Raw genomic sequence first — 25,748 nt, 5'->3', positions numbered from 1 at the left:
TTACCTTTCCTTTATCATTACCTAGTTCCTTTATCATTACCTTCCTTTATCATTACAAAGCTTCTTTATCATTACCTAGCTTCTTTATCATTACCTAGCTCCTTTATCATTACCTAGCTCCTTTATCATTACCTAGCTCCTTTATCATTACCTAGCTCCTTTATCATTACCTAGCTCATTTATCATTACCTAGCTCCTTTATCATTACCTAGCTCATTTATCATTACCTAGCTCCTTTATCATTACCTAGCTTCTTTATCATTACCTAGCTCCTTTATCATTATCTACTGTACCTTCCATTATCATTACCTAGTTCCTTTATCATTACCTACTGTAGCTCCTTTATCATGACCTAGCTCCTTTATCATGATAGAGTTATGGTCAGATCTGCCAAATGGAGGGCCAGGGAGAGCTTTGTATGCGTCTCTGTGTGTGGAGATGGTCTAGAATTGGAAAGGTGGTCTAGAATTTTTCCCCCTCTGGTTGCATATTTAACATGCTGATAGAAATGAGGTAAAACTGATTTAAGTTTCCTTACATTAAAATCCCTGGCCACTAGGAGCGCCCCCTCAGGATTAGCGTTTTTACAAATAAAATTTGATTCCTTTATCATTACCTAGTTCCTTTATCATTACCTAGTTCCTTTATCATTACCTAGTTCCTTTATCATTACAAAGCTTCTTTATCATTACCTAGTTCCTTTATCGTTACATAGTTCCTTTATCGTTACCTAGTTCCTTTATCGTTACCTAGTTCTTTTATCGTTACCTAGTTCATTTATCGTTACCTAGTTCCTTTATCATTACCAAGCTCCTTTATCATTGCGTAGCGCCTTTATCATTACATAGCACCTTTATCATTAACTAGTTCCTTTATCATTATCTAGTTACTTTATCATTACCAAGCTTCTTTATCATTACGTAGCGCCTTTATCATTACCTAGCGCCTTTATCATTACCTAGCTCCTTTATCATTGCGTAGCTCCTTTATCATTACGTAGCGCCTTTATCATTACGTAGCACCTTTATCATTACGTAGCACCTTTATCATTACCAAGCTCCTTTATCATTACCTAGCGCCTTTATCATTACCTAGTTACTTTATCATTATCTCGTTCCTTTATCATTACAAAGCCTCTTTATCATTACAAAGCTTCTTTGTAATTACCAAGCCTCTTTATCATTTCCTAGTTCCTTCATCATTACCTAACTCCATCATTACCTAGCTCCTTTATCATTACCTATCTCCTTTACGGTTACCTAGTTCCTTCATCGTTACCTAGTTCCTTCATCGTTACCTAGTTCCTTCATCGTTACCTAGTTCCTTTATCGTTACCTAGTTACTTTATCGTTACCTAGTTCCTTCATCGTTACCTAGTTCCTTCATCGTTACCTAGTTCCTTTATCGTTACCTAGTTACTTTATTGTTACCTAGTTCCTTCATCGTTACCTAGTTCCTTCATCGTTACCTAGTTCCTTCATCGTTACCTAGTTCCTTAATCGTTACCTAGTTCCTTAATCGTTACCTAGTTCCTTCATCGTTACCTAGTTCCTTCATCGTTACCTAGTTCCTTCATCATTACCTAGTTCCTTCATCATTACCTAGTTCCTTCATCATTACCTAGTTCCTTCATCATTACCTAACTCCTTTATCATTACCTAGTTCCTTTATCATTAACTTGTTCCTTTATCATTATCTGGCTCCTTTATCATTATCTGGCTCCTTTATCATTATCTGGCTCCTTTATCATTACTTTACTTATTTTTTAAACAGATTTCTTCCCTTCACCAGAGAGTTGGGCCTGCTCGAGGAACTAGGTACTGATGACAAAGTCCTATAAAAAAAATAATCAAGCAAGTGCCCCTCCTAGCGCAAGAAAGACTTCACTACAACTATCATGCTGAGGGAGTCGCCCCTTCACTAATTTCCAGACTAGCCTACTACACTATTAGAAGAAAAGGTGCTATCTTGAACTAAAAAGGGTTATTCGGCTGTCCCCATAGGAGAACCCATTGAAAAACCACTTTTGGTTCCAGCTAGAACCCTTTTAGATTCAATGTAGAACCCTTCTACAGAGGGTTCTACATGGAACACCAAAAAGTCATACCTGGAACCAAAAAAGGGTTACCCTATGGGAACAGTCGAAAAACCCTTTCGGAACCCTTTTTTCTAAGAGTGTATTCCACTTTGAACTTTTGAGATTTTAAAAAAATCAACTAACCAGTTTTAGATAAAAAAATATATAATTGTGCATTCCATAAACTGTACTCAAAAGTTTAAAGTGTAATGTTTGGAAGTATAGGGGGTTGTCACTAATTACCACAGCCACAAAGTCAGAATGGGCTATTGTAAAAATTCATGACAACAAATATTTGCTTTTTGGTCTTAATTTAAGGTTAGAGTTAGAAATAAGGTTATCAGTGTGGTTATAGTTAAGGTTAGATTTCAAACCAGATTTTAAGAATATACATTTTAGAAATAGGCAGGGTTTAGTGAGGAGTACTACTTTGTGGCTGTGGTAACTAGTGACGACTAAGTAAAAGGTTAGCCTACCTACCCTAGGCTACTTGTTTGAGTTGATTCAACCTTTCACAATTAATAGGCAGAGAAAATTGGATCAAAAGACAAATGAAATAGCCAACCTATTCAAACACAACAAAAATACAATAATCCATAGGCCTACCGATGAAATAGGCCTATAGGCAAAGGCCTACATGAGATACAAATACTGTAGACATTTTATTTCAGCAAACATTTATTCATAAAATAAAGTATTGTAATTTCACCTTGAGGAGTTAAAAAACAGATACAACTAGCTACAGAGATGGGGGGGGCTGCACAATTTTCATTCGGATCAGATGTGTTTAATTAATAGTAGGAACATTGGAGGGGGGAGGGAGGACAGGACAGCGGGTGAGGGGTAACTTTACCTTGAGCCTCGACGGAGGATAGTAGCACTGCAAGGAAGGCAGCCGCTGCCAGAGACAGCCTTATCTTCATTTCGAATCGCTCTCTCTCTCTCTGGCTCAGCAGAACATGAATGAGGCTACAAAAGGCACGGGCAATTACACAAGGATCTCAGCAATGCGCCATCCTTCAACACACAGCCTACCTTTAATGACCACAAGCAAAATTTGACATTTTAGTCATTTAGCAGACGCTCTTATCCAGAGCGACTTACGGTAACGAGTGTATACATTTTGTTCCTTTTCGCAAATGTCCTATCATCCAATAGCCTACTCTTATACATACAGTGGGTATTATATCATGAGTTTTCACCCCCCTTGGATGTTTTGTTGTGTGACAAAGTGGGTTTGACTTAAATTTAGTTGTGATTTTTTTGTCATTGATCTAAACAAAATACCCCATAATGTCAAAGTGAAAGGATGTTAACAAATTAATAAAGATTGAATAACTAAAATATTGCAAAAGTATTCACCCTTTTTTTTAGGCGAGCCTAAATTAGTTCAGGAGTAAAATTTGGTTTAGGAAATCACATAAATTACATGGACTCACTCTGGTGAAATAATGTTTCAATCTGCTTGAAAATCTATGATCCCTAAACACTTTGACAGCGCTTGAAGAATTTTGAAAAGAACACTGGGCATATATTGCACTATCCAGGTGTTTAATTTTGAATTCCTTTTTTTAATATTGCATTTTTATTTTCACTTTGACATTATGGAGTATTTTGTGTAGATCAATTTGAATAAAATCTCAAAAAATACATTTCAATGCCACTTTGTACAGCAACAGAATGTGAAAGAAATCCAAGGGAGGGGACACTTAGGATATGACACTCAGAGTGGGTAGTTAATATAAAAGACAAATGGCAAGACCATTGAACGTCCAACTGCATTGGCTTAATAAATTAACATATTGTTAAATAGCATCTTAAATAGCATTAAAATTATCCACAAAAACACACAATCAACTTTCAATGCGGTTTAAATGCACAGCTACAAATGGAAAAAAGTCCCTGGTAGGTCTACACTTTTCTATGGGACAAGTGAGCCTGCTGTAGTATCTGATCAAAAAGGCTGTCCCCACTAAATCAAAACGTGCCTTGAGGAATACATTAGAATAGATGGAGATGGAAACGCTGTGCCTCACTAGCAAGACATAAAAACCATAACTTTCACAAACTTGTACAAACCCTATGAAAACACAATGCATAGCATTCCGTGGTCTCACAACACAAAATCCAAATAAAAGGTTCAAAGGCGCCAGAATGCAGGTGCGCCAGATGCAGGCTGCTGGCCATCACTCTGCTGCTGATAGAGTAAACGATTTCAAAAACTTGACCATCTTTATCCAGCATTGCATGTTGATGTTAAGTGTTATAGCGAAAACTGAATACGCTAACAAGTAATCAATATGTTGTTTCTTCTCAAGTTAAATTCTACTTTACATCACATACATCATTACACGAAGAAGCAGTCAAATATTCCAACACGCACGGCATTTACGTCATGGTTGTTGGGCTATAATTATGGGCTATATTTAATTTCAAACCAACACGACACCGTGATGATAATAAGGTAAATGAACAATATGGAAATGCTAAAATACTTGCCCAGAGTCCAATTTTGGGATAGCCTAGCCTACTTCCCTGGTCTCCGGATGACCACAACTCACCTCACTCTCCCCATCTTCCTCTCAGAGAGCCTAAGCAATAGTCTAATCCATACTCAATTAATTCAATACTGACCTGTGGAAATGATGTTTTCTCTCGTCTCAGAATATGAAAAAGTAAAGCCTCTTTGGATATGCCTCTTCTGCCTAATGATGGATAAAAGCTTCACTTGAGGAGAATCAAGTAGCCTAAGCACAGACGAAAACTCAGTGCTCCTCTTGCGGAGGTCCCAGATAAGAAGCCTTTTTCCAAGTGGGAAGACTCTACACAATCTGCTACTTAATAGGGGGCTGTTCCCAACTCTCCCTTTTACATCGTAGGCTCTTACGACAGCCAGCAAGCATGGAACCCTGCCATGGATTGACATGTGCAGCCTCTCAAAGTGTGGGGATTACTTTTGGAAACTTTGCATAGTTTTCTGCATTCCTTTGCAATGATGCCCCTCTATGTGCTGTATCCACAAGTCCACTGCAAATTAAAGGGATACGCATCTGCGTTTGGAAACCAGGAGATGTTTTACTGGCAGCCGTTAAGCCGTTATTTTTGTTTGACAATGGAACAATGGAAAAATCCTCAACAGCCCAATATCATTTATTAAGTGACCAAGTTTAAGAGTCAGTAACCATGTCCTTCTAATTTAATGTGCTTTATGTCAGTAGATAAATATTTATAAACGTATTATGTTATTGAAGTATTTAATAGGTCTTTGGATTCAACTCAGAAAATGTCAATAAATTCTTAACAGTCCAATCAGAATTATACAGGCAAGGCACGGGGAAAGGGTGATGCTTTCTGTCCTGGTTCCTTCTCGGTGAAAAAAGTGAATTGATAGGCCTAACTGAATTAAGGCCTAGGCCAAGATAAAACAAACCCTTTGTCCTGCCTATCTAAAATAGGCTATTGGAGTAGTCTAATAAACCCTCATTTATGATATACAGATTATAGCCCTACAGATCATTTGGAAGAGTAACTTTCCCAAATGAACATTTTTGATAATTGACATGTTATTGGAATGAAAAGAGATAGTCACGTTTAAACTATTTTATGACGGAATTCAGTTACCTGGCCATAGACCGATCATAATGTGCGCCCCAATCCATTCCCTTGAAGACATAGCCCTCTAGTGACTCAAGAGGCAAAATGCTCATGCAAAAGAAAATTCCTGCAGTGCTGGTTCCTTGCGCAAATAAGTTCATTCAAAAAAACATTACATTTCATGAGTTAAAGGTCTGATAAAAACACTTTCTGCTACTCAACTTCGTAACGTGCACAACCTATCACCATTTATTAAATATACAGCAAATTGCATCTCATGACATTTTCCCATGATATAGTCTTGATTTCTGTAGGCTTAGAGCTCAAGGGACATTTCAAAATAGAAGCATCATTTTCTGATCTAGATATACTAATTTCTTTACAATGTATCATGAAATAAATTTAAGACTGCCCTTGACCAAATGTAGCCTAGTAATCTTAGACTGGCTTTAAGCCAGCCAAACTGTGCAAAGTAGGGAACGTGTAATCAGGTAGCCTAGTGGTTAGAGAGTTGGACCAGCAACCGAAATCCCTAGCTGACAAGGTAAAAATCGATTGCTCTGTCCCTGAACAAGGCAGTTAACACCCTGAAATTGGGGCATAATTGTTCTCTTTGATGCTGTTTATAATAAGATCAGTGTGTATATCCAGTCAGGAAATTTCTAAGACAAGATTACTTTCCATTTACAGCACGGATAATAAATTCCCATCATGAGAAAGTCAGTAGCAAACCAGATTAACAACATGGTTAACGCCTTTCTTCCTCTGCCTGCGTTGATGATAATGAACACTTACCAGACATCCAGATGTAGGCTACCACCAACATTCCTCCATACAGACTATTGTGAGCATTGTTCATTCAGTGTAGTTTAAAAGGACAAGAGAAACCAACAAACTTCAGCCATGCCCAGTAGATCACCTGCTGGGTTTCAACAAACGGTGGCAATACCACATACAAAATGGTTGGCACATTAACAGAAAATGACAACCAATGTTCTGTGGTCAGAGGCGATAGGATGGCCGCCCGCTGCCGACGTTTATGGCGTCCCGTACTTAAACTATAACATTTACACACAAAAAGAGACCACTTGGTAATGAGAGGCATATTTAATCATCCTCAGTTATAAATAAACAAATAATTAAATAAATATTGATCCCATGAACATGAAACAAAGCCATTATGACATGCCAAATCAACCCCCTGATGACACAGAGACTACTTTTTACAACTAATAGGGTGTCATGTAGAACAGGTAAGCCCAGCAGCTGGAGTCACTCCTTCTTCTTGGGGAAAGCGGCACAAACCAGTTCATATACGACATATGCAGATCCTGCAATAACATAAAACATCATTACTAATTAAATAGTGTTATTACAAAGGTGTTGAACAACTTAAAGTGGTAATTCACAACCAGACTATATACACCAAGATCTGGTGTCACCATGGATTAAATAAATAAATAAAATGTTTTACCATCGAGTCCATCTGTACTCACCTAGGATGGTGAGTGCCATTGTTGCTCTGTACAGGATGGCGTCGCTGACACCCCCTTTCAAATGAATTGGAATCCCATTGTCCTCCTGGTGAAGAAAAACATACTGTATCAAACTCATGTCATGCACAGCAACATGTAGTATAAGCATCCTACTTCCTTTAAGCCCACCAAAGATGTGGTATTTGCCGAGTGGACATGGACTTACTTGACATTCCATTCAGCTTCTAGTGGCACAAAGGGCCTCAATGGTGCATCTACAGCCAACTCTGTTCTAGGTGGTTGAGTGGTCATTAATACCCCCAAAATGGACCAGTCTAGATAGCCACAGAATGCAACATGTTGCCATTTTCATTATTGACAGCAAGATCTGCAATGCACCCGTTTTAGAACGCATTTACAGCAACAGTCTGCAGTTATTGAAAAGCAGCCAATGAGGCATAGTCCATGTCCCGAATGGCACGCTATTCCCTATTTAATGCACTACTTTTGACCAGGAGCCACACTTACACTCTACATGCAAATAAGTAACGCCAACCCAGTGAACTGTCCTTCAGATGTACTTATCTGTCAACTACACACATCTCAGGCTTCATCGTGTAAAAAGAAACTACAGGAGCAGACATGTCACCAGTTATTAAAACACATATCACATTGTCATTGATTTGAAACGACATTTTCCTTGACATTGAACTGAAATCAGAGTACGTTTTTAATGTTGAGCTTGAAATAGACATTTTAAGTGTAAACTGCCAATTACCTGGAAATGCTTCTGTTTATGTGGGACCTTGTTCTCCACCTGCCTGCGCGCACTAGTGCTCAGTGTCCGCCGCGACACCTGCTGGAGCGCCTGTCAATTAACGGAAAAGAGGCATCCATTTCTAAGCCCCACACCAGCACCGCAGTTTCACAGATCTGGAGATTGTAAGATCAACGCTGGTTTGCAATAGGCCTCTGTCTATCTGAATATTCAACAAATTAGCTAGTCTGCCATAAAGACTTGTCAGAACGTAAACTATAGAGAAGCTACGGGCACCCAACGCAAGTCTGATAGGATATGTCCTCACATGCCTGCTAAAGGCTCGTGATGCTGGCTTCTCGTGACCTTTTAGAATGCATTAACAAAAAAGGCAGACCGATGGCATGGAATGCAATTATATTAAGAACTCCACTCAAAACCATACCAAACCGCATCTTACTTGAATGTGTCGGTACATAGCTCCACGTCAACAGTCGTCGTATGGTCGTACAAGGACACCGGAAGACTGCGCATCCACTATTTTCTTCTTTGAAAGGATTTACTGACGCATCACGAAAACTTGCGCATGCTGCCACATAATGGTCAGGAGTGGGTACTTGGAGAGTAGCCAACACATGAGCCACCATTCTCTCCTTTTCTGAGCTATAAAAAAAGCCTTAAGATTCTCACAAATTTGTATACATATTCACTTTTTCCATTTCGCAACAAAAGGTACATCTCAAAACATTTCTAAATAAAAGCAGGTGACTAAACAAAATGAGTTCAGACATTTTTTGTCAAGCAACAGACAGAATCTCCAGGTAATAAATCCATGGCAACTCTAAAGTGCAAAACAAATTTCAATTTGCTGCTGTCTTAGTAAGAAAACAAATGGAGGTTTACACAGACTAACGTGAACAGTAGCCTGGTCCCAGATCCGTTTGTGCTCTTCCCTACTCCATTGCCAAGCCAAATATGTTTGGCATGACAATTCCATAGGGAGTTGGCAAGAGAGCAAAGAGCCTGGCACCCAGACTCCTGTACATGAATAAAGCTTTGGTCCCTGAGAAAGTCATTTTCAAGGTTGTGTAATATTACATAAACTTGACTCAAGCTCTGCACATTCCAGGTAGCTAATCATTACTGTATATACTGAGAGTAGAAGTAGATACAACGCAAGCAATCCGTAACACTTGCCCTGAAAATGAGTGCACATCCTTGTACAAGCTATAGACTCCTATCTGCAGTGTAAAAAGACCAGACAAATGTGCCTCAAACTACTGTACAGTAACACATAACCTACTTGTATGAAAACAAAAAGTCTATAGCCTTGATTCTTGAAGCAATTCTAGCCTAACAGACTGTTCAGATTTGCTTGACAATATTCAAACGTTCTTTTAAATAATTTATTCATAGAGATGAAAACATCTATGACTGACATGCACATATTTCTGCAATAAAAATGATCTGCGATAGAATGCTCACGTCGATGTAGCGTCATTCAATTTCAACTTACTGCCACTATAACGACTTGACAGCAAAACTGCCTACAGTACATAGCTGCATAGCTTCCTGACCATGAAAAATAAATACGAGAGAACTTTCACTTTATCGTAACTTTCCCCTGACATCTACTCATCCAATACTTGCACAGCACTTTTGACAAGCAGGCCATTCTTACATACAGTACACAGGCCAGGCACAAGCGTACCACCAGAGCTTGTAATTAGCCACTGGCTATGTCCGCTTCCTCTGCTAGCCAGCATGCAACATACCTATAGGACATCTTTAGTTAGGGATATCAGCGCTGTGGTTGCGGCTGCCATATTTGTGGTGGATGAGGACCACCCCCAGGAAGAAGCAGACGGAGCCCACAGTGATGTAGGCGACGCCCAGGAAAGGGTTCTTGCCCCCCCACCTCCATCTAGGAGACGGTGCTCAGGATCACACGCTTCCACACTTCAAAGCTACGAACAGGATAGTCTGGGATCAGCTCATTAAGGTTGAAAAAATGTTAAACTTCAGACGCATTTAACATCTGACTAACCGAAGAACTCTGTAGCAATAAGGACCTTAACATATCATACAAAAAAAAAAAAATGGACTCATTATGAATATGTTAGTTTATATTAGTGGAAACGACAAAGAAAGCCAGCATTCATCTACATCCAGCAGGTGGTATCTATTGTTATAGCAAGTGAAGGAACGGCCACCTACTGCACACGGCTGGACATCGACCTGGTCTGTCTGACCTATTATGACAATGACTGATTTGAAAAAAATGAATACTACATCACAAGCCATCATTCCACAGACCCAAACTTCCTGTACAGCTGTATCATTTGAACAGCTGCCTGTGAAAGGATACTGTAGGTGACTTCCAGGGTGTAGTTGCCCCGGGGAAGAGTCGGCGTCACGTTCTTCTGGATAATACAGTACAGCTTACAGAAGATGGGGAAGGCAGCTGTGCGCATCCACACAATAAAGTCCTCATTGATGAAGTCATTATTTTCAGCGTCTGTGTCCAGCTCATAGACAGGCTTGCGCCAGTTGATCGGCTCGGTTGTTCCAGGGGGAGGAAGTGACCGTGAGTTTCCTAGGAAAAGACAGTGAGACTCCTTATCAACTTCAACGTTAACAATTCTGAAAGCTTGCTTACCTTGGAAAACACTTGAGGTTGGGGTTGCCTCCTGGGTTCCTGAACTTCACATGCTTGTCTGTCCACCAAGCGATGCCCTTCAGAGGAATTTGGATTCTTGTGCCATTAGGGTCAATGTAACACAGCTCCAAAGTGTGAGGATAAAGATCCTGACTAAACGGAGCTGCTCTTATTTCAATCCTTGTAATTCTGACCTAAAGAAATGCTGTTGGCGACGGCACAATGGGCATGTTTTCATTACGAGCGTAAGGCTCACTCCTTACTAGGGTTCTTTGGACATTACAAGCAGACAGGTAATGTTGCATGTAGGTCATAGCACAGAACATGACATCTTGACAATTTGAGGGATATGTCAAATAACTGAACATGTAATGCTGATCAGTCAAAAGTAATTGCAGATATTCAGGAATGCAGTGTCAATGTTATTGGTACAGAACAATATTGTTCATTTTGGACTGATGTCCAACTGAGCATTCTGCTCAATGCATCAATGAGCGCTGATGAAGATTTCTTTAAAAGCGCATTACAGCGGCTTGGAACTATGACATTCAAAAGGAGACATAACTAGTAGGAAAAACATATTGATGTCGCCAGATTGACTTTATACGCAGTATAAGCATTGCTAGCTACTTTTGACTAACTTTGCTAGCTAATGACTACACGGTCATCTGTCTAAAGTAAATTTGACGACATGATAATGCTGGAAAAGTGGTTTCCTACTAAATATTTGGACTCCTTTAACAATGTCATTGTATTTCCTGGCACTAGTGTAATTTAGACAGAACGTGACTGAATGACGGAGGTGCAACATATGAATACAGCACAAACTGAGTGAATGAGACATCATGCTTCAGACTTACTTCAAAAGGCTGTTCCAGAGAGAAGGGCAATGCACAGGTGCTGTTCCAACTAAAGCTCTATGAGCAGTCGAAGCATGGGCTGGACTTCTCAGTATAATCAATCTGTAATTAGTTGTGATGTGTACAGCTAAACATACTTTCCAAATATCTAGCAATCTGCTGCATCTGGGGGGGAATGAAGAGAACTATTAACATTATTTTAATGGTGCACCTGGCGTCAAATACATAACCTTGATAGGACTTGTTCAAGTTCATATTCTTTATTGATACCAATCATTTAAAATGACAGTGGTAGAAGCATATATACAAGTGGTGAAGGTTCAAACAAGCAAATATGTCAAATAAAAAAAAGTTTTGCTCCATGAAGTAATCAGACTGTGCACGCCGCAATCTTGTCTATTTGAAGTCTACTCTCATCAATTGAGACAGGTGGGTCCACCCTAAAGATGGCAGCGTACACATTGTTGGATTACTTCATGGAGCAAAAAATAATATTTTAATAATGGAGCATTTTCCAAACTCAAAAACAGAACCCATGCAATTGGACAGACATTTTATTAGACTGTTTTCACGACTCGAGGACGAAGACCGTATCATCGACTTAAGGTTGGTCGAACATGTGCTTTGCTACACCAAACAGTACCTAACCTGTAACTCCCAGGATAATGGATACCAAATGTTCTTGGTTAAATCAAATGATCTGGTGTTACAATCTGTAGCTAGTTTGGGACCCCTTCCCTTCGGGCTTGTTGAGTAGCTAGCTTGCTCCACATAGGAGTAGGTTGCTGGTTATCCCAAAGGCCAGCAGATGGCAATAATGAGTTGTTTCATTTTACAGTCCAAACGCATTGTATGCAGCAGGCAATACACTCATATCCCTGGTGGACCGGTTCATACCTAAAACATTCTCCATTCAGGCTGCAAAGGTTTCAATGTCCTCCTAAACTATATTTAATGGTGAGTGGGAACTGGGGAAAATAGGCTTACTTTATGTAACACCATTTTCCACCACCATGCTAGAGAGGCTAATGCCTAGGAATGCTAGTCCCGGATGTTGCGTATCGCATTCAGTCAATCAGGTTGCAGCAGACTGCTGCAACAAATCTCTACACTAAACAAGCAAGTAAAGTGTAGAGAATCATTGTCCATCAAACAGCTGTGAAATATTTTCCATAACCAAAAATGTATTTTCAGCTGGTGTACAAAACCAAAAGTAAGACGCAGTATCTAAACTTAATGGGAAGCATAGAAATAGCGCCCATAGAACAGATATACAGTTTAACTTGCTTTCAATGAGAAAGAAATGCATGTTATAGATCTGTCACTGAATTGTCAGGTTGCCCAAAAGTTACATACCAGTCTCTTTAGCTAACATTACACTCCTTTTCATTGCCAAACAGACTTGCCTTTCTGCCATTTTCAAATATGAACATTCTATAATAATGAGCTTGAGAAGAACAGCGGTAACCAGTCTGTCGAAAGTAGCTAACAAATATCTAAATTCTCAACCTAAATACATACTGCAATTACAATCACAAAACCGTCATGCTTTGATTTTTAAAGTGGAAGTGATAACATTTTAGCAACATGAAATCTTATAAAAATCTGTTCATATACACCCCCAGGAAGAATGACACCCTCTTTAAAGTTTTCTAACGAGAGCACTTAGATATGGTCATTTTCACGGTTTCATAGAATGTTTGGGAATTACTATTAGTAAGGCATTGGTGAAGATTATATAGTAATATAGAGTGAGAAAGTGGCCATGCTTTCGCAAAATGAAGACACTTCAGTAAATAAAACCTGTCTTGTCCAGGGCCGGACGCAGACCGGTGACCCATAGCCAAGCAGAGCTTCAGTAGGCCCATATGCAAATAATCAATTTGCTACACCAGCCTGACATTCACTTTGAACTGGACTGTGTTAACATGCAGTAGCAACAGCGCAACTTTAGAATGTATTCCCTAAAAGCCACCTCAATTATTTCTGCAAATATGTATATTCCACGAGAGTCCTCTTATATTTGTGAACTTCAGTCCTATTGATTATAAAAACATGAAGGTAGGCGTCTCCCTCAGTTGCCTATACACATTAACAACTAATGCTAGCCAAAGTGAGATCTTCTCAAATCTAAAAAGGGATAATTAGATAAGCGCTCAAGCTAACTAGTTCGCCGTCAGTGGCACTGAAACGATTGGGAATAATAGCCTGCTTGTCCTTCTGCATCTTGCCTGCCAATGCATTCTTGTTCCAACCCACGTTTTGACAACTGAATGAGAACTTGCCTGACTGACCATTTGATCAATGCCAAATACATTTGATTGACAACTAAGAGGTATGCGAACTATGGATAACAGTCGTTCAAGTTCAGCATCGCTAGCAAAGCGATTCACGTTTCTAGCTAGCCAACCAAATGACACCTGCATCTCTAGCTCTAGCCACCGAAAAAACACGAGGGGAAAAAGTAGGTCACTCAACAACTCTTCCAATAACATCCTCCCAGCAGCTAGCTAACTAATGTTAAGCTCGGTGTTAAAAGCTTGCTAAATAAATAGCTAGCTACATAAGTAGATTGAGTTTGACACCCCTGAGCTAGCCTATCAGCGCACAGGCATATTGGAAAAAACAAAAGCAGAATTCGCGGGCCAGATATAGCCCATTTTGTTTTTGGGTCGTGCAACTGCGACCCAAACTGGCCATTGATTTATTAGAAATTATGGCCCTTTATAATGTCCACTTATGTACGTAAAATAGCATATTAAAACAAACTAAATAATATTGGTCCAGCCTTGGCTGCAATGCTTGCAGATGTGCATAACATTTATTTATTTTACTTTACCTTTATTTAACTAGGTAAGTCAGTTAAGAACAAAATCTTATTTTCAATTACGGCCTAGGAACAGTGGGGTAACTGCCTGTTCAGGGGCTGAACAGATTTGTAACTTGTCAGCTCAGGGATTTGAATTTGCAACATTCCTGGGCTACCCTGCCGCCCCAATATTCTGCGAGCCTAAATAACAAAAACATAGCAATAGTTTTGTTGTAATATTTGAACTTAAAACATATTTATTTTTTGCACTGCATGGATCACCGTTGCAGTTGAATGCAGCATTGCTGCCTGCCTAGGTTATTGCTAAAATATTACAGTAAAAGGCCTACATGTTGCTCCTTTTTATGGTGTTTTGTTGCAGGTATAGTTTTGGTTGATTGTCAAGCTTTAAAATATCGATGACACTACAACATTTTAGTAGCCTGGCTAGGACTGCATTTGTCTGTACACTTTCCCCTCCACCGCATGCACGCACGAAAGCAGTGCAATTGAAGTTGAATTCACCTACGTGAGCGCATCAGGCTGTAATTACATAAAGTAGATTACTCATTTACGCTTGTGTGTCCTATTCGCCCCGCGGGCCTTGTGTTTGACACATGTGCGCTAGCCCATTAGCCACTTTATGACTGATTTGCGATCATCGCATTGACATTTCCAGTGTCAGTTAAAATCGTGTTTTTATCAAATAAAATGTCATTGAAACTGAAACAGTGCATCCTAAATGGGTGGAGGCAGCAAACAATGTACCAGGCCAGCTGTGATTTAGAACCCGATAGCAACATTTATTGGACTACCAAGATATGCATTGATCAATTATATTAATCAGGCATTTAACTGCATCCATAGATTCTGCCAACGGCTTACTCTATGTAATGGCATTTTGAATCAATCCATTTTTTAAACCGCTTATAAAGTTGGTTTATGCATACTGAGAATTTGATATTTGACTGATATGATTGTTTCATATCTGCAAAGTAGTTTAGGCTGTCAGTTCCACTTTAAGCATCAAAATACAACGACTTGCTTACAGCTAAATGTTTTTTTACTTATAATTCTAATTTCGAGGCTCCACATGTTGGAAATAACATTAAAGTAGTTTTCCATGACCACAACCTACTCCGCCGTAAATCAAGCTGCACGTTGAGTTTGCCGAAGTGAGTCACCTTGGCAATGGCAAGGAGTGGAATGTTAGCTAAAGACTGGTACCCAGAATAGTGGAAACTAGTGAACCTGCCCCCTTACCTCAAACTCTTTGATGTTAGACGTGATGTAGAGTCCGATACCAATGGGGATGAAGATAAACCAGATAACGAAGAAAGCTGGGAGAACTGTGCCCGCTGTCAGAATGAGTTGCCAAGCAGGTAATCGTTGTTTAAACTCAGTTACCGGGCTTTTTATTATTGATGGTCCCACAGGTACGGCGATGTAACAGTCTTCCTCCTGCGCGTTGTAGCTCGACGCCATCATGGTTTCTGACCGAAAACAACCAGTGTGTCAGCTATTTTAGGTAGTCTCCCTGAAGCTGAAGAAGCTAACAGTTTAGCTGAGGCAAGTCTGAGAAAACGCTCTGATATATGTGCTAGTTTTATAAAATGTTATTTCTCCATATATAACTGTTTTATATTAAGATGGCTTGCCCGACAACCCAAGCCAGGAAGTTCTTACTGCGAAGCGAAAATAAGTGATTACATAACATATGATAAACGTTTCTTTGTGGCAAATATTATCATTCAAACTATAGCTAATGTCTAAGTCAATGAATGATAATTATTTTATAATTCTCGTGTTTTTCCCCAATAAATTGATATTGAATATTTTCACCGGACCTGAATTAGACCAAACCCATTTATCGGTCTAGTAGGAGATATATTTATGAACTCTCAAATAATGACAATCCATTTGAATTGTCAGGTTAATTGTTGCAAACAAATAACCAGCTGATAAATAACCATAAATGACCATTTAGGGCATAATGCAGAGTTCCCCAAATGGCGGACTGCAAGTGGAATTTGATTGATATTAGCACCTCAAAGTTATTTTATTTATTTTGGGGCATCAAATACTGTAAAAACACCAGCAAATCAGCTCCAAGTTAATTTAATTTTGAAATTCTGTTCCAAAGTACTCCCACACGTAATAGAAAGATGCACTCACTTGCCCGTTTATTAGGTACAACCGTCTAGTACCGGGTCAGACCCCCATTTCCCTCCAGAACAGCCTGAAAGGTTCCACAGGGATGTTGGTCCATGCTAATGTGATGGCATCACGCAATTGCTGCCGATCCGGTACATTCATGCTGCGAACCGCCCATTCCATCTCATCCCAAAGATGCTCTATTGGGATGAGGTCTGGGGACTCAAGTAAACGGAACTCGCTGTCATGGTCCAGTTAAAGTTTCCACTCCTCAATTATCCAGAGTTGGTGATCGTGTGGAGCCGCTTCTCGTTTTCAGCTGATAGGAGTTGAACCCGGTGTGGTCTAATGCTGCAATACCCCATCCATGACCAGGATCACACCACTGTTGTACTGCGTCAGTGTCCGTTTGTGGCCCATCTGTTAGCTTACACGATACTTGCCCTTCTTTGACCTCCCTCTCATCAACAAGCTGTTCTCACCCCCAGGTAGGTGCTGATGTTTTGTGTTTGTCGCACCATTCTCGGTAAACCCTAGACACTGTGGTGAGTGAAAAGCCCAGGAGGGTGGTCGTTTGAGATACTGGATCCAACACGCCTGGCACCAACGATCAAAACACACTTTCGCTTAGGGCACTCGTTTAGCCCATTTTAACGTTCAATCCATCAAGCTATCTTGTGATCGACAAAATTACTTTTGTTATTTAGTGATATATATTCCCTCGTTAATGTCTATTTTTGTCCTCTCAGGACTTCCTTATTTTCCAGCCCTAATGCCAGGTTTGACAATGTACCTGTCAAACAGTAACAGTTGGTTATGGCATACATTTTGACAGCAGAGTCGCAACTTATCCAGCTGTGACACGCAAGGAACATGTGATTTGGGACTTGTATACTTCGTATTTATAAACATAACACCTTTCCCACCATTTGTTTTATTTGATTAAGTCCTTTCTTTTTGTCCCGTCAACACCATCGATAAAGTGTTTGGCTCGAGGCCGCTTGGAAATTAATCTTAATCACCAAAGCTTCATTCAAATATCAAGTTTGTGAGGAGCAAAACAGTGAGCTGACGCTCCCTTTTAATCTATTATAAGCAGGCCTAAATTATTTTAGCTATGCTTTGGACGTGCATAAAACCCCTTCTATGACGTAGGTTACATGCCCATCATGAAATGAGAGCTTCTGTGAATACCGGTGAACCTCGTATTTAGAATTTATTCTCCTGTAACAATTGTTTATTTTCCCCATTTCACATTCTTAAAACCCAAGCCCTCTGTAAGCTACCGTTACTCTAGGCCTACTATAACCTAGTCCGGTTCAACAGCAATGCGTCACCTTTTTTCTATCATTCCATTTTAAATGTATTTCTTAAAACATTTTTTACAGTGCTTGTTTTTCATAAAATCTTATTAAAAACAAATTTATTAGAATGATTCACTGTTCTGGTTTTATGATGAGAAAGTTTGTGGCACGCATGCAATGCAACTTTTGGAGTAGTCTGAATGCAGTCGTTAAGATGGTCCCGATATGTACAGTACCAGTCCAATGTTTGGACACCTACTCATTTCATTCCAGGGTTTTAACTTGATTTTTTACTCATTTCTACATTGTATAATAATAGTGAAGTCATAAACTATTAACACATATGGAATCATGTAGTAAACAAAGTGGCACTCTCAACCAGCTTCATGAGGTAGTCACCTGGAATGCATTTCAATTAACAGGTGTGCCTTTAGTTAACATGTGGAATTTCTATCCTTAATGCATTTGAGCCAATCATTTGTGTTGTGACAAGGTTCGGGTGGTATACAGAATATAGCCCTAGAGAAATGACAGTCCATCATTACTTTAAGACGTTAAGGTCAGTCAATACAGAACATTAAGAACTTCTCAAAAACTATCAAGCGCTATGATGAAGCTGCTTCCCTCCCAGAGTTCTCTGCTGCAGAGGAAAAGTTCATTAGAGTTACCAGCCTCAGAAATTGCAGGCCAAATAAATGCTCCAGAGTTCAAGTAACAGACACGCCAACATCAACTGTTCAGAGACTGATTCAGGCCTTCATGGTCAAATTGTTGTAAATAAACCACCATGAGAGGACACCAATAAGAAGAGACTTGATTGGGCCAAGAAACACAAGCAATGGACATTAAACCGGTGGAAATCTGTCCTTTGGTTTGATGAGTCCAAATTTGAGATTTTTGGTTCGAACTGCCATGTCTATGTGAGATAATTTGTAAGTCGCTCTGGATAAGAGCGTCTGCTAAATGACTTAAATGTAATGTAAATGTATTGAGACGCAGAGTAGGTGACCGGATGATCTCCGCATGTGTGGTTCCTACTGGGAAGCATGGTGGAGGCGGTGTGATAGTGCTTTGGTGGGGACACTGCCTTGCATTCTAAATAAATCACACTTAACCAGCATGACTACCACATCATTCTGCAGCGAATCGCCATCCCATCTGGTTTGCACCTAGTCCCACTATCATTTGTTTTTCAACAGGACAATGACCCAACACACCTCCAGGCTGTGTAAGGGCTATTTGACCAAGGAGAGCGATGGAGTGCTGCATCACCAGACCTCAAACCAATTGAGATGGTTTGGGATGAGTTGGACCACAGAGTGAAGGAAAAGCAGCGAACAAGTGCTCAGCACATGTTGGAAGAGTGCGTGTAACCTGTCAAGGCAAACGGTGACTACTTTGGAGAATCTAAAATTGAGTTGTCACAACCTGGCGACAAAGGAAGTCCATACATTGGCAGTTAAGTAGTAACAAAAATATGTATTAAATAAGTATAAAACTACAAAGGAAAACTAACCTGTAAGTATGAGAGTAGGCATGTGAGGGGTGTAATGAAGATGCATGGATGAAGGTAAAATGTGTGTAAGTGTTAAAGGGTGCACCTATTCAAAAAACAATCAACCAGATCACAAAACAAAATGGTGCTTGTGGCGAGAGAGAGAGCCAGGACTGGGCACCAGGAACTTTTATCTCCTAGTTGATCCCAAACCCAATTGAAACATGTCACCTTAATGACCCAATCAGCAAAAGCACAAACATAGGAGGCAGGGAGAGCGTAACACCCACTCCTATAAAAATTGGGCACTAACAACAACCCAAAAACAAAACCACACATATACAACAGATCAAAAACCATACCTAAAAGTTTCAGACAAATACTATACAAACCAAAGAGGCCCACCGGATGCCCATGACAACAATCCGTGGGAGTGGGTAACAGTCAGGTTGTGTCACACTAACCTTCCAGTAGTCAGTGCAAAATCTAAGAGAACCATCTGGCTTGCTCACCAAGAGACACGGGGAGGCCCAACTGAAGAATGATGGTACAGCGATATTAACTAGCATGTATTTAATCTGAGTCCAAGTGACATAGCTTTTCCAATGAGACATGACACAAACGTTTAATAGGGACAGCATCCCAACATCAATATCGTGCACTGCCAAATGTGTACGAGAAGGTGTCAGCAAACAGACTGAAAATCAGTGATCAAATCAGTTAACTCTGCTTGACAATAAGGCAGGTGACCCAACAAACTCCAAGTTTGCAAAGGAACTCTGAAATCGTCAACCTACCCTTGCAAAATACCATCAGGGCCCGGCATCCCCTCTTCCTCACACTGCCACTGTTTGTGAAGCTGGAGTCACCTCAGATCAACGGATTCCACCAAAATAACAGAACTAACCACGTCAGTTTTAGCACAGTTATGATTTAGTCAATTCAGAAGACAAACCAGTATAATAGGGCTTTAGCAAATTGACATGGCAGAGCGGATTCGACTTTCTGCGCTCAGGGGTAGTAATCAGATTCTGGTTCGGAAATTGTTCGATCTGAACTGTGTATGGGCCGCTGAATTTGGCCTGAAAAGGAGAACCGATAACGGGCAGCAGGGCCAGAACCTGGTCCCCTGGACTAAAGTCTCAGCGCAACTCACCGGTCAAACAACCTTTTCCCCCCCCTTCACCTGAGAGGATGCCAGTTTTTCTTTAGCTATTTCACAAGCCATGTACAACCTGTGTCAGAAACCATTGACATGACAAATTTGGGGGACGCTCAACCACCTTCCAATCCTCCTTTATTACAGCAAGGGGACCACGCACAGTATGACCAAAAACAGGGTCATTAGGACTGAACCCCGTGCCCTCGTGATACTTCTAACAGTGAGCAGCAACCAGGGTAACCCCTCATCCCAGTCACGTTCTAATTCAGTGCAGTACTCGCGTGATAGCGACTTCAAAGTCTGATAAACGCTCAAGGGCCCCTTGACTCTGCACTTGAAAAGCACTGGCCTGATTATGTTTTATATGCATTTGTTGCAAGACTTGTGCAAATATGTGCGAAGTGAAGTTGGAACCATGATCGCTCTAAATCACCTTAAGTATTCAAAAAAAATTGAAGTGAACTGTGACAAAGCCTTCACAACAGACAGTGGATAGGCTGCAGGATATCTTGTAGCCTGACAAATCAGTTCACATGTAGGTGCTACCAGCTTTAGAACAGGGTAAGGGTCCAACACCATCAATAATCAAATGCTCAAATGGCTGGCCTGTAACAGGAATAGGTTGTATGTTGCAGGACTGGCCTTAATCTGATTAGGCTTCCCAGTCAGCTGAAAAACATGGCATATTTAGATGTTTAAAGAAAGACATTTCCGATTACAAGGCCAATAAAAGTGACCTAAAACGCAATCATAAGTGACAAGAAATGAGAAGTTCTCCAAATTTGATCTCGAAGCTTAGAAGGAACCACGATCTGAACAATAGCATCACATACAACTTTTGCTGTGAGGTGTCCATTTCCTCACCAACAACTGATCTTGAATGTAGTACCCCTAGGCAGCACTACTTAAACGATTATCAAACTGTTCAGCTATGTGTTGTGTAAGTTCCGTTTTGACCCTAGTGTCAGCACAGCTCATAGCACGAGTCACAGCGCATGCAGAGAATACCTCCGGGAATCTCTGTAGGTTATAAGCTGGTTATGAGAAACCACCAGAGGAGATGCGTCACACCAGACACGACAACCGGCTAAGTTGTTACCCAAATCACATGAACACAAGTCAACGGGCAGAAAGGGACCCACCCCAAGGGAAACACCACCTTGCATTAGGTCAGATATAAGTTTGACTTTATGCAAGGGTACAGACAAAAGTATTCAAATCTATCATTTGAATCAGGACACTGGTTCCTGTATCCATCTCCAGAGAAAAAGGCAGAACAGACTCCAAAACAAACCATTCAGAGGCACCCGTGTCTCACAGAATCTCTACTGGCACGTCACTTCCCAACAGTGAAACATAACCCTCTGACAAATAATAAATACTTAAAGACTTGGACTATTCTTGAGCAACAGGATTAGCATGAACAGGCTCAGCTAACGCAACAGGTTTTAAATTTGTGCTGGCCAATCTGCTGACCTTTTTTACCAAGGACAGGACATTATCTCTTCCAGTGGCCTTTACCTTAATAATTAGTTATTACTAACATCATTCTGTCCACATGCAACACGTTCAGATCTAGATGGAAATGCATCATTACCAGAACCAAAATAATTTGCTGAACGAAATCCACTTGAACTGTTCCTCTGGGGAACAGCCTTTGGGGATCAGTACGTACGCATTTGCCAAAACAGCAGCTTCTGTCCGTACTTTATGTTAATTTATATAGGTAGCAAGACAATAAGGGACAGACTAAATTGTTCGAGGACAACTAGCTTGTACAAGCTTCAAAACTAGTAGACCAAAGATTGAATCGAGTTAACAAATTCTGTGAAAACTCAACATGGGACTGTTTTTCACCTTTCTTCAACGTTCTGAAACGCTGTCAATACACTTCAGGGACCAACTCATAAAACTGCTGTCCTGCATACTTAACCTTTAAGTAATCATCGCCATCTGTAGCGCTAAGAGATGAGTGAGCCCTACTGGTCAAAACACACTGTAGCGTCATTCTCAAAAGAAAATTCACCTGAAAGCTTGCCTTCTCTGACAAGTTCTAACCGTTGATGTTGCAACCGCAGTTTAGCTTGCTCTGTATCCTGCTTCAACCTTTCAAATCAAGTTATTTTTGCCGTTTAAACCATTCCAGATCTTTGACATGAGCTGCAATAAAGGGAACAAATTTTTCTGCTCAAATGTCAAACCAGCACTAGACGCAATTGGTACAGCCAAGACAGCTTGTTCACTCAATTCTGCCTTGAAAATACCAGCTGAAAGCAAATTAGCTGACAGAATAGACCTTACTGGATCCTTGAGACATTAGTCACTGAGCTCACTCACTCAACTTCAAAATCTGTTCCTTCATAAACTGCATAAGTAACTCCTCAGAAGGAACACGGGACAACATCCGCAATAGAAGCCATAATGCTACTACCAAATTAACAGATTAGTACATAGCAAAAACAAATGAACTTTACTTGAGTTTTCACAAATCCTATTGTTAAACTTAACCCTAGTCGTCGCTGGCTTTGCAGCAGGTATTGATGCACTAGAGCCCGCTGGCACGAAGGAGGAACCAGCTTGCTAGTAACCAACCTCGAACCACAGATGTACTCCAGAGACAACTGCTTTAACCTCTGTCACCACACGAAAATAACAAACGACACAACTTGCCCCCAGTGTGAACATACCGCTATATCTAACAGGGTGAAAGACCATATCTCTGGGCAATGAGTTATGTCTGCCTCAACTTCTCACCGTCATACATTGCAAAGACAACTCACCTCCATAATCCGATGACCGAACAAGGAACAGAACAAAGTGTCTCTAGACAATACAGGACAAAGAGACTTCATGGTCTTCTCTCCACCAAACTAACCTGTGAAGTATGAGAGTAGGCATGTGAGGGGTGTAATGAAGATGCATGGATGAAGGTAAAATGTGTGTAAGTGTTAAAGGGTGCACCTATTCAAAAACCATAATCAACCAGATCACAAAACAAAATGGTGCTTGTGGCGAGAGAGAGAGCCAGGACTGGGCACCAGGAACTTTTATCTCCTAGTTGAACCCAAACCCAATTGAAACATGTCACCTTAACGACCAATCAGCTCCACCTGTCCCCAATGTGCAAGTAAAAGCACAAACAGAGGAGGCAGGGAGAGTGTAACAGTTGTGTAACACTTTTGATGTCTTCACTATTATTCTACAATGTAGAAAATTGTAAAATAAAATAAAGAAAAACCCTTGAACGAGTAGGTGTTTCCAAACTTTTGACTGGTACGGTATGCATCTGTCCTCTCACACAAACCGCAGCAGCGTTAGCTCGGGTCAAGGGCGTCACGTGCGGCTTGAGTCTTCAAGACTTCCATTGAAGAACGCTCAAGCCGCACGTAACAGCCTGAACCAGAGCTACTGTAGAGTACACGCTGCATACCCCTTTTATACAACTCCATGTGGCTATTTCGCAGTGATGTAAGCCAGAATCCAGAGGTAATACTATTCGAAAGCCCACAGAATTGAGAAGAGAGCCTTGTTAGGTGCCCTGAGGTTAGAATTAATCTCCATGACAGTCTGCATGCGGAGTTCTGACTGTTTTCCGATGGTCGTCGTCTGTTGGCATGGCCTTATGGTTGCGGTGGCACACTGTAAGAGTAGAGTAGGGATGCAGGGCACTTGTCATAGGTGTAGGAAGGAGTTCCACATTACAGTCTCATCATCTGGGCTCAACTATCACATGGTGCACAATATTTCCTGTGGGGACAAGAAATCAATAAAAGGACCATGAGTGATACTGTGCCATTGCATCCTCACTCAGACCAACCAATGAAGACATGAGGGTCATTATTCAAATAGAGGTAAGAGTTACGTCCCAAATTGCAACCTATTCCCTATATACAGTGGTGTACAACTTTTGACCAAGTCCCATAAGGTTCCGGTCAAAAGTAGGGCACTATATAGGGAATAGGGTGCCATTTGGGATGCAGAGGACAAGAATGAGTTTGTCGATCAACCGATATAATTATTTAGAGCATTGTTTAGCTTTGTTTTTTTATAACACATTTTATAAACATGACTGATTTTTGTATCTGCAAAATTAGATTCATCCACACTTTGATCCACCAAAATCTGTCAATCAAACCCCAGGGGAGTGAAGGCAGCCGACCATTTGCAGGATCAGGATGCAGCTGAGTGAAAGTGGAATTCACTTGTGAATCTGTGTTTCAGCTCTCTCATGTTTACTGTCCCTGGCCTGGTTTCCAGATGCTTCTCTTCGGAGGGAGACCCTACATGAACCCAACTCCACCTTCTCTTCTCTGTCTGGGTGTCCCAAATGGCACCCTATTCCCTATGTAGTGCACTTCTTTTGACCAGAGCCTTATGGGCCCTGGTCAAAAGTAGTGCACTATATAGGGAATAGGGTGCCATTTGGGACATCCCCACAGAGAAGGTGGAGCTGGGTCTGGTACCCATCACCCTCCATCTGTAGCTGGCTCTACAGAATATTCAGGAATGCCCTCCCATGCACCATGACATAAGCAAGTTATTTTGCTTCCTGCCGCATTTCACTTATGTAAACCTTTGTTCATCCGCTCATTAGGATAGTAGGATGTGTTCCCATGGGAGTGGTAGGCTGTGGTTTGTATTATCGGTTTAGAGAGTGAAAGGCTGCTTGTTAAAAATAAGTATTTCTTAATTGCTCTAGTCTAGAGGGTGTTTAATCAAGTGGTGCATGGCTATGAGATCCAGACCTGTGACCTGCTTTCCCTCAGCGCTTCCTTTTCACATCCTTGTTTAATTAGTTTTTGGAACAGGAGCCATTTTGGAGGAAAAACTGTAGGCCTCAATGGTCGCTAGCCAAATGTAGTGGACCTTACTGTAAGTCCATAGTCAAGGTAAATGTAGACTTCATGAATCATTTACCATAGAAACGACATTACATCTAGTGATCAGAAAGACTGCTCAGTTATTTTTGACTCTCCAATTCTGCAATTTCAGATAAAGCTGTCTGTTGTCCAGGTGAGGGAGCTATAATCCAACATCAGAACATATCTTAAGCCAGCAGAACTATCTGCGTCGACTGGGCTGCAGTGGAGAGGGACAAAAGCTTTTAAGTTCCTCATTGTGCACATCAGAGGAGCTGACATGGACCAATCTCACTGACACCATGGTGTGAAAGGCACAACTCCCCCCCCCCCCCTCCTCCAACCTCCGGCATGGAGCCTCAGATCCTCAAGAAGTTTAACAGCTGCACCATCGAGAGCATCTTGACAGGCTGCGTCACCGCTTGGTATGGCAACTGCACTGCCCTCAACCACAAGGCTCTACAGAAGTTGGTGTGGATAGCCAAATACATCATTGGGGGCGAGCTCCCTGCAGGACATTCACCTCCCTTGACCAAGGCCCTT

The 25,748-nt window shown here is 40.8% G+C and overlaps 2 protein-coding genes and 1 long non-coding RNA gene across 3 annotated transcripts in view; all 3 read right to left on the bottom strand.

The window, feature by feature from the left end:
- The window catches only part of LOC115139619 (collagen alpha-1(XII) chain-like), a 98,091-nt gene extending 93,187 nt beyond the window's left edge, over positions 1–4,904 (bottom strand). Inside the window, 2 exon segments of the mRNA XM_029677215.2 lie at positions 2,931–3,046; positions 4,712–4,904. Coding sequence (XP_029533075.2) covers positions 2,931–3,000 — 70 coding nt within the window. The 5' untranslated portion in view covers positions 3,001–3,046; positions 4,712–4,904.
- A 1,859-nt stretch (positions 4,905–6,763) lies between these two features.
- On the bottom strand, positions 6,764–8,468 carry LOC115139617 (cytochrome c oxidase subunit 7A2, mitochondrial). The gene is made up of 4 exons (XM_029677212.2): positions 8,364–8,468; positions 7,925–8,014; positions 7,168–7,252; positions 6,764–7,002 (listed from the first exon to the last, which is right to left on the bottom strand). The coding sequence occupies exons 1-4, from the start codon at positions 8,379–8,381 to the stop codon at positions 6,944–6,946; spliced, it is 252 nt and encodes an 83-aa protein (XP_029533072.1). The 5' UTR covers positions 8,382–8,468; the 3' UTR covers positions 6,764–6,943.
- A 1,334-nt stretch (positions 8,469–9,802) lies between these two features.
- Positions 9,803–24,087, bottom strand: LOC115139618 (uncharacterized). Its single transcript, XR_003865133.2, has 3 exons — positions 15,495–24,087; positions 10,272–10,499; positions 9,803–9,886 (listed from the first exon to the last, which is right to left on the bottom strand). It is a non-coding gene; the product is annotated as an uncharacterized LOC115139618 (long non-coding RNA).
- Positions 24,088–25,748: the final 1,661 nt, after the last annotated feature.

Source organism: Oncorhynchus nerka, linkage group LG13 (assembly GCF_034236695.1).
Source record: "Oncorhynchus nerka isolate Pitt River linkage group LG13, Oner_Uvic_2.0, whole genome shotgun sequence".
NCBI classification, from domain to species: domain Eukaryota; kingdom Metazoa; phylum Chordata; class Actinopteri; order Salmoniformes; family Salmonidae; genus Oncorhynchus; species Oncorhynchus nerka.
Note: the sequence above shows the minus strand (reverse complement) of the source record. Positions and strands in the feature narration are given on the sequence as shown.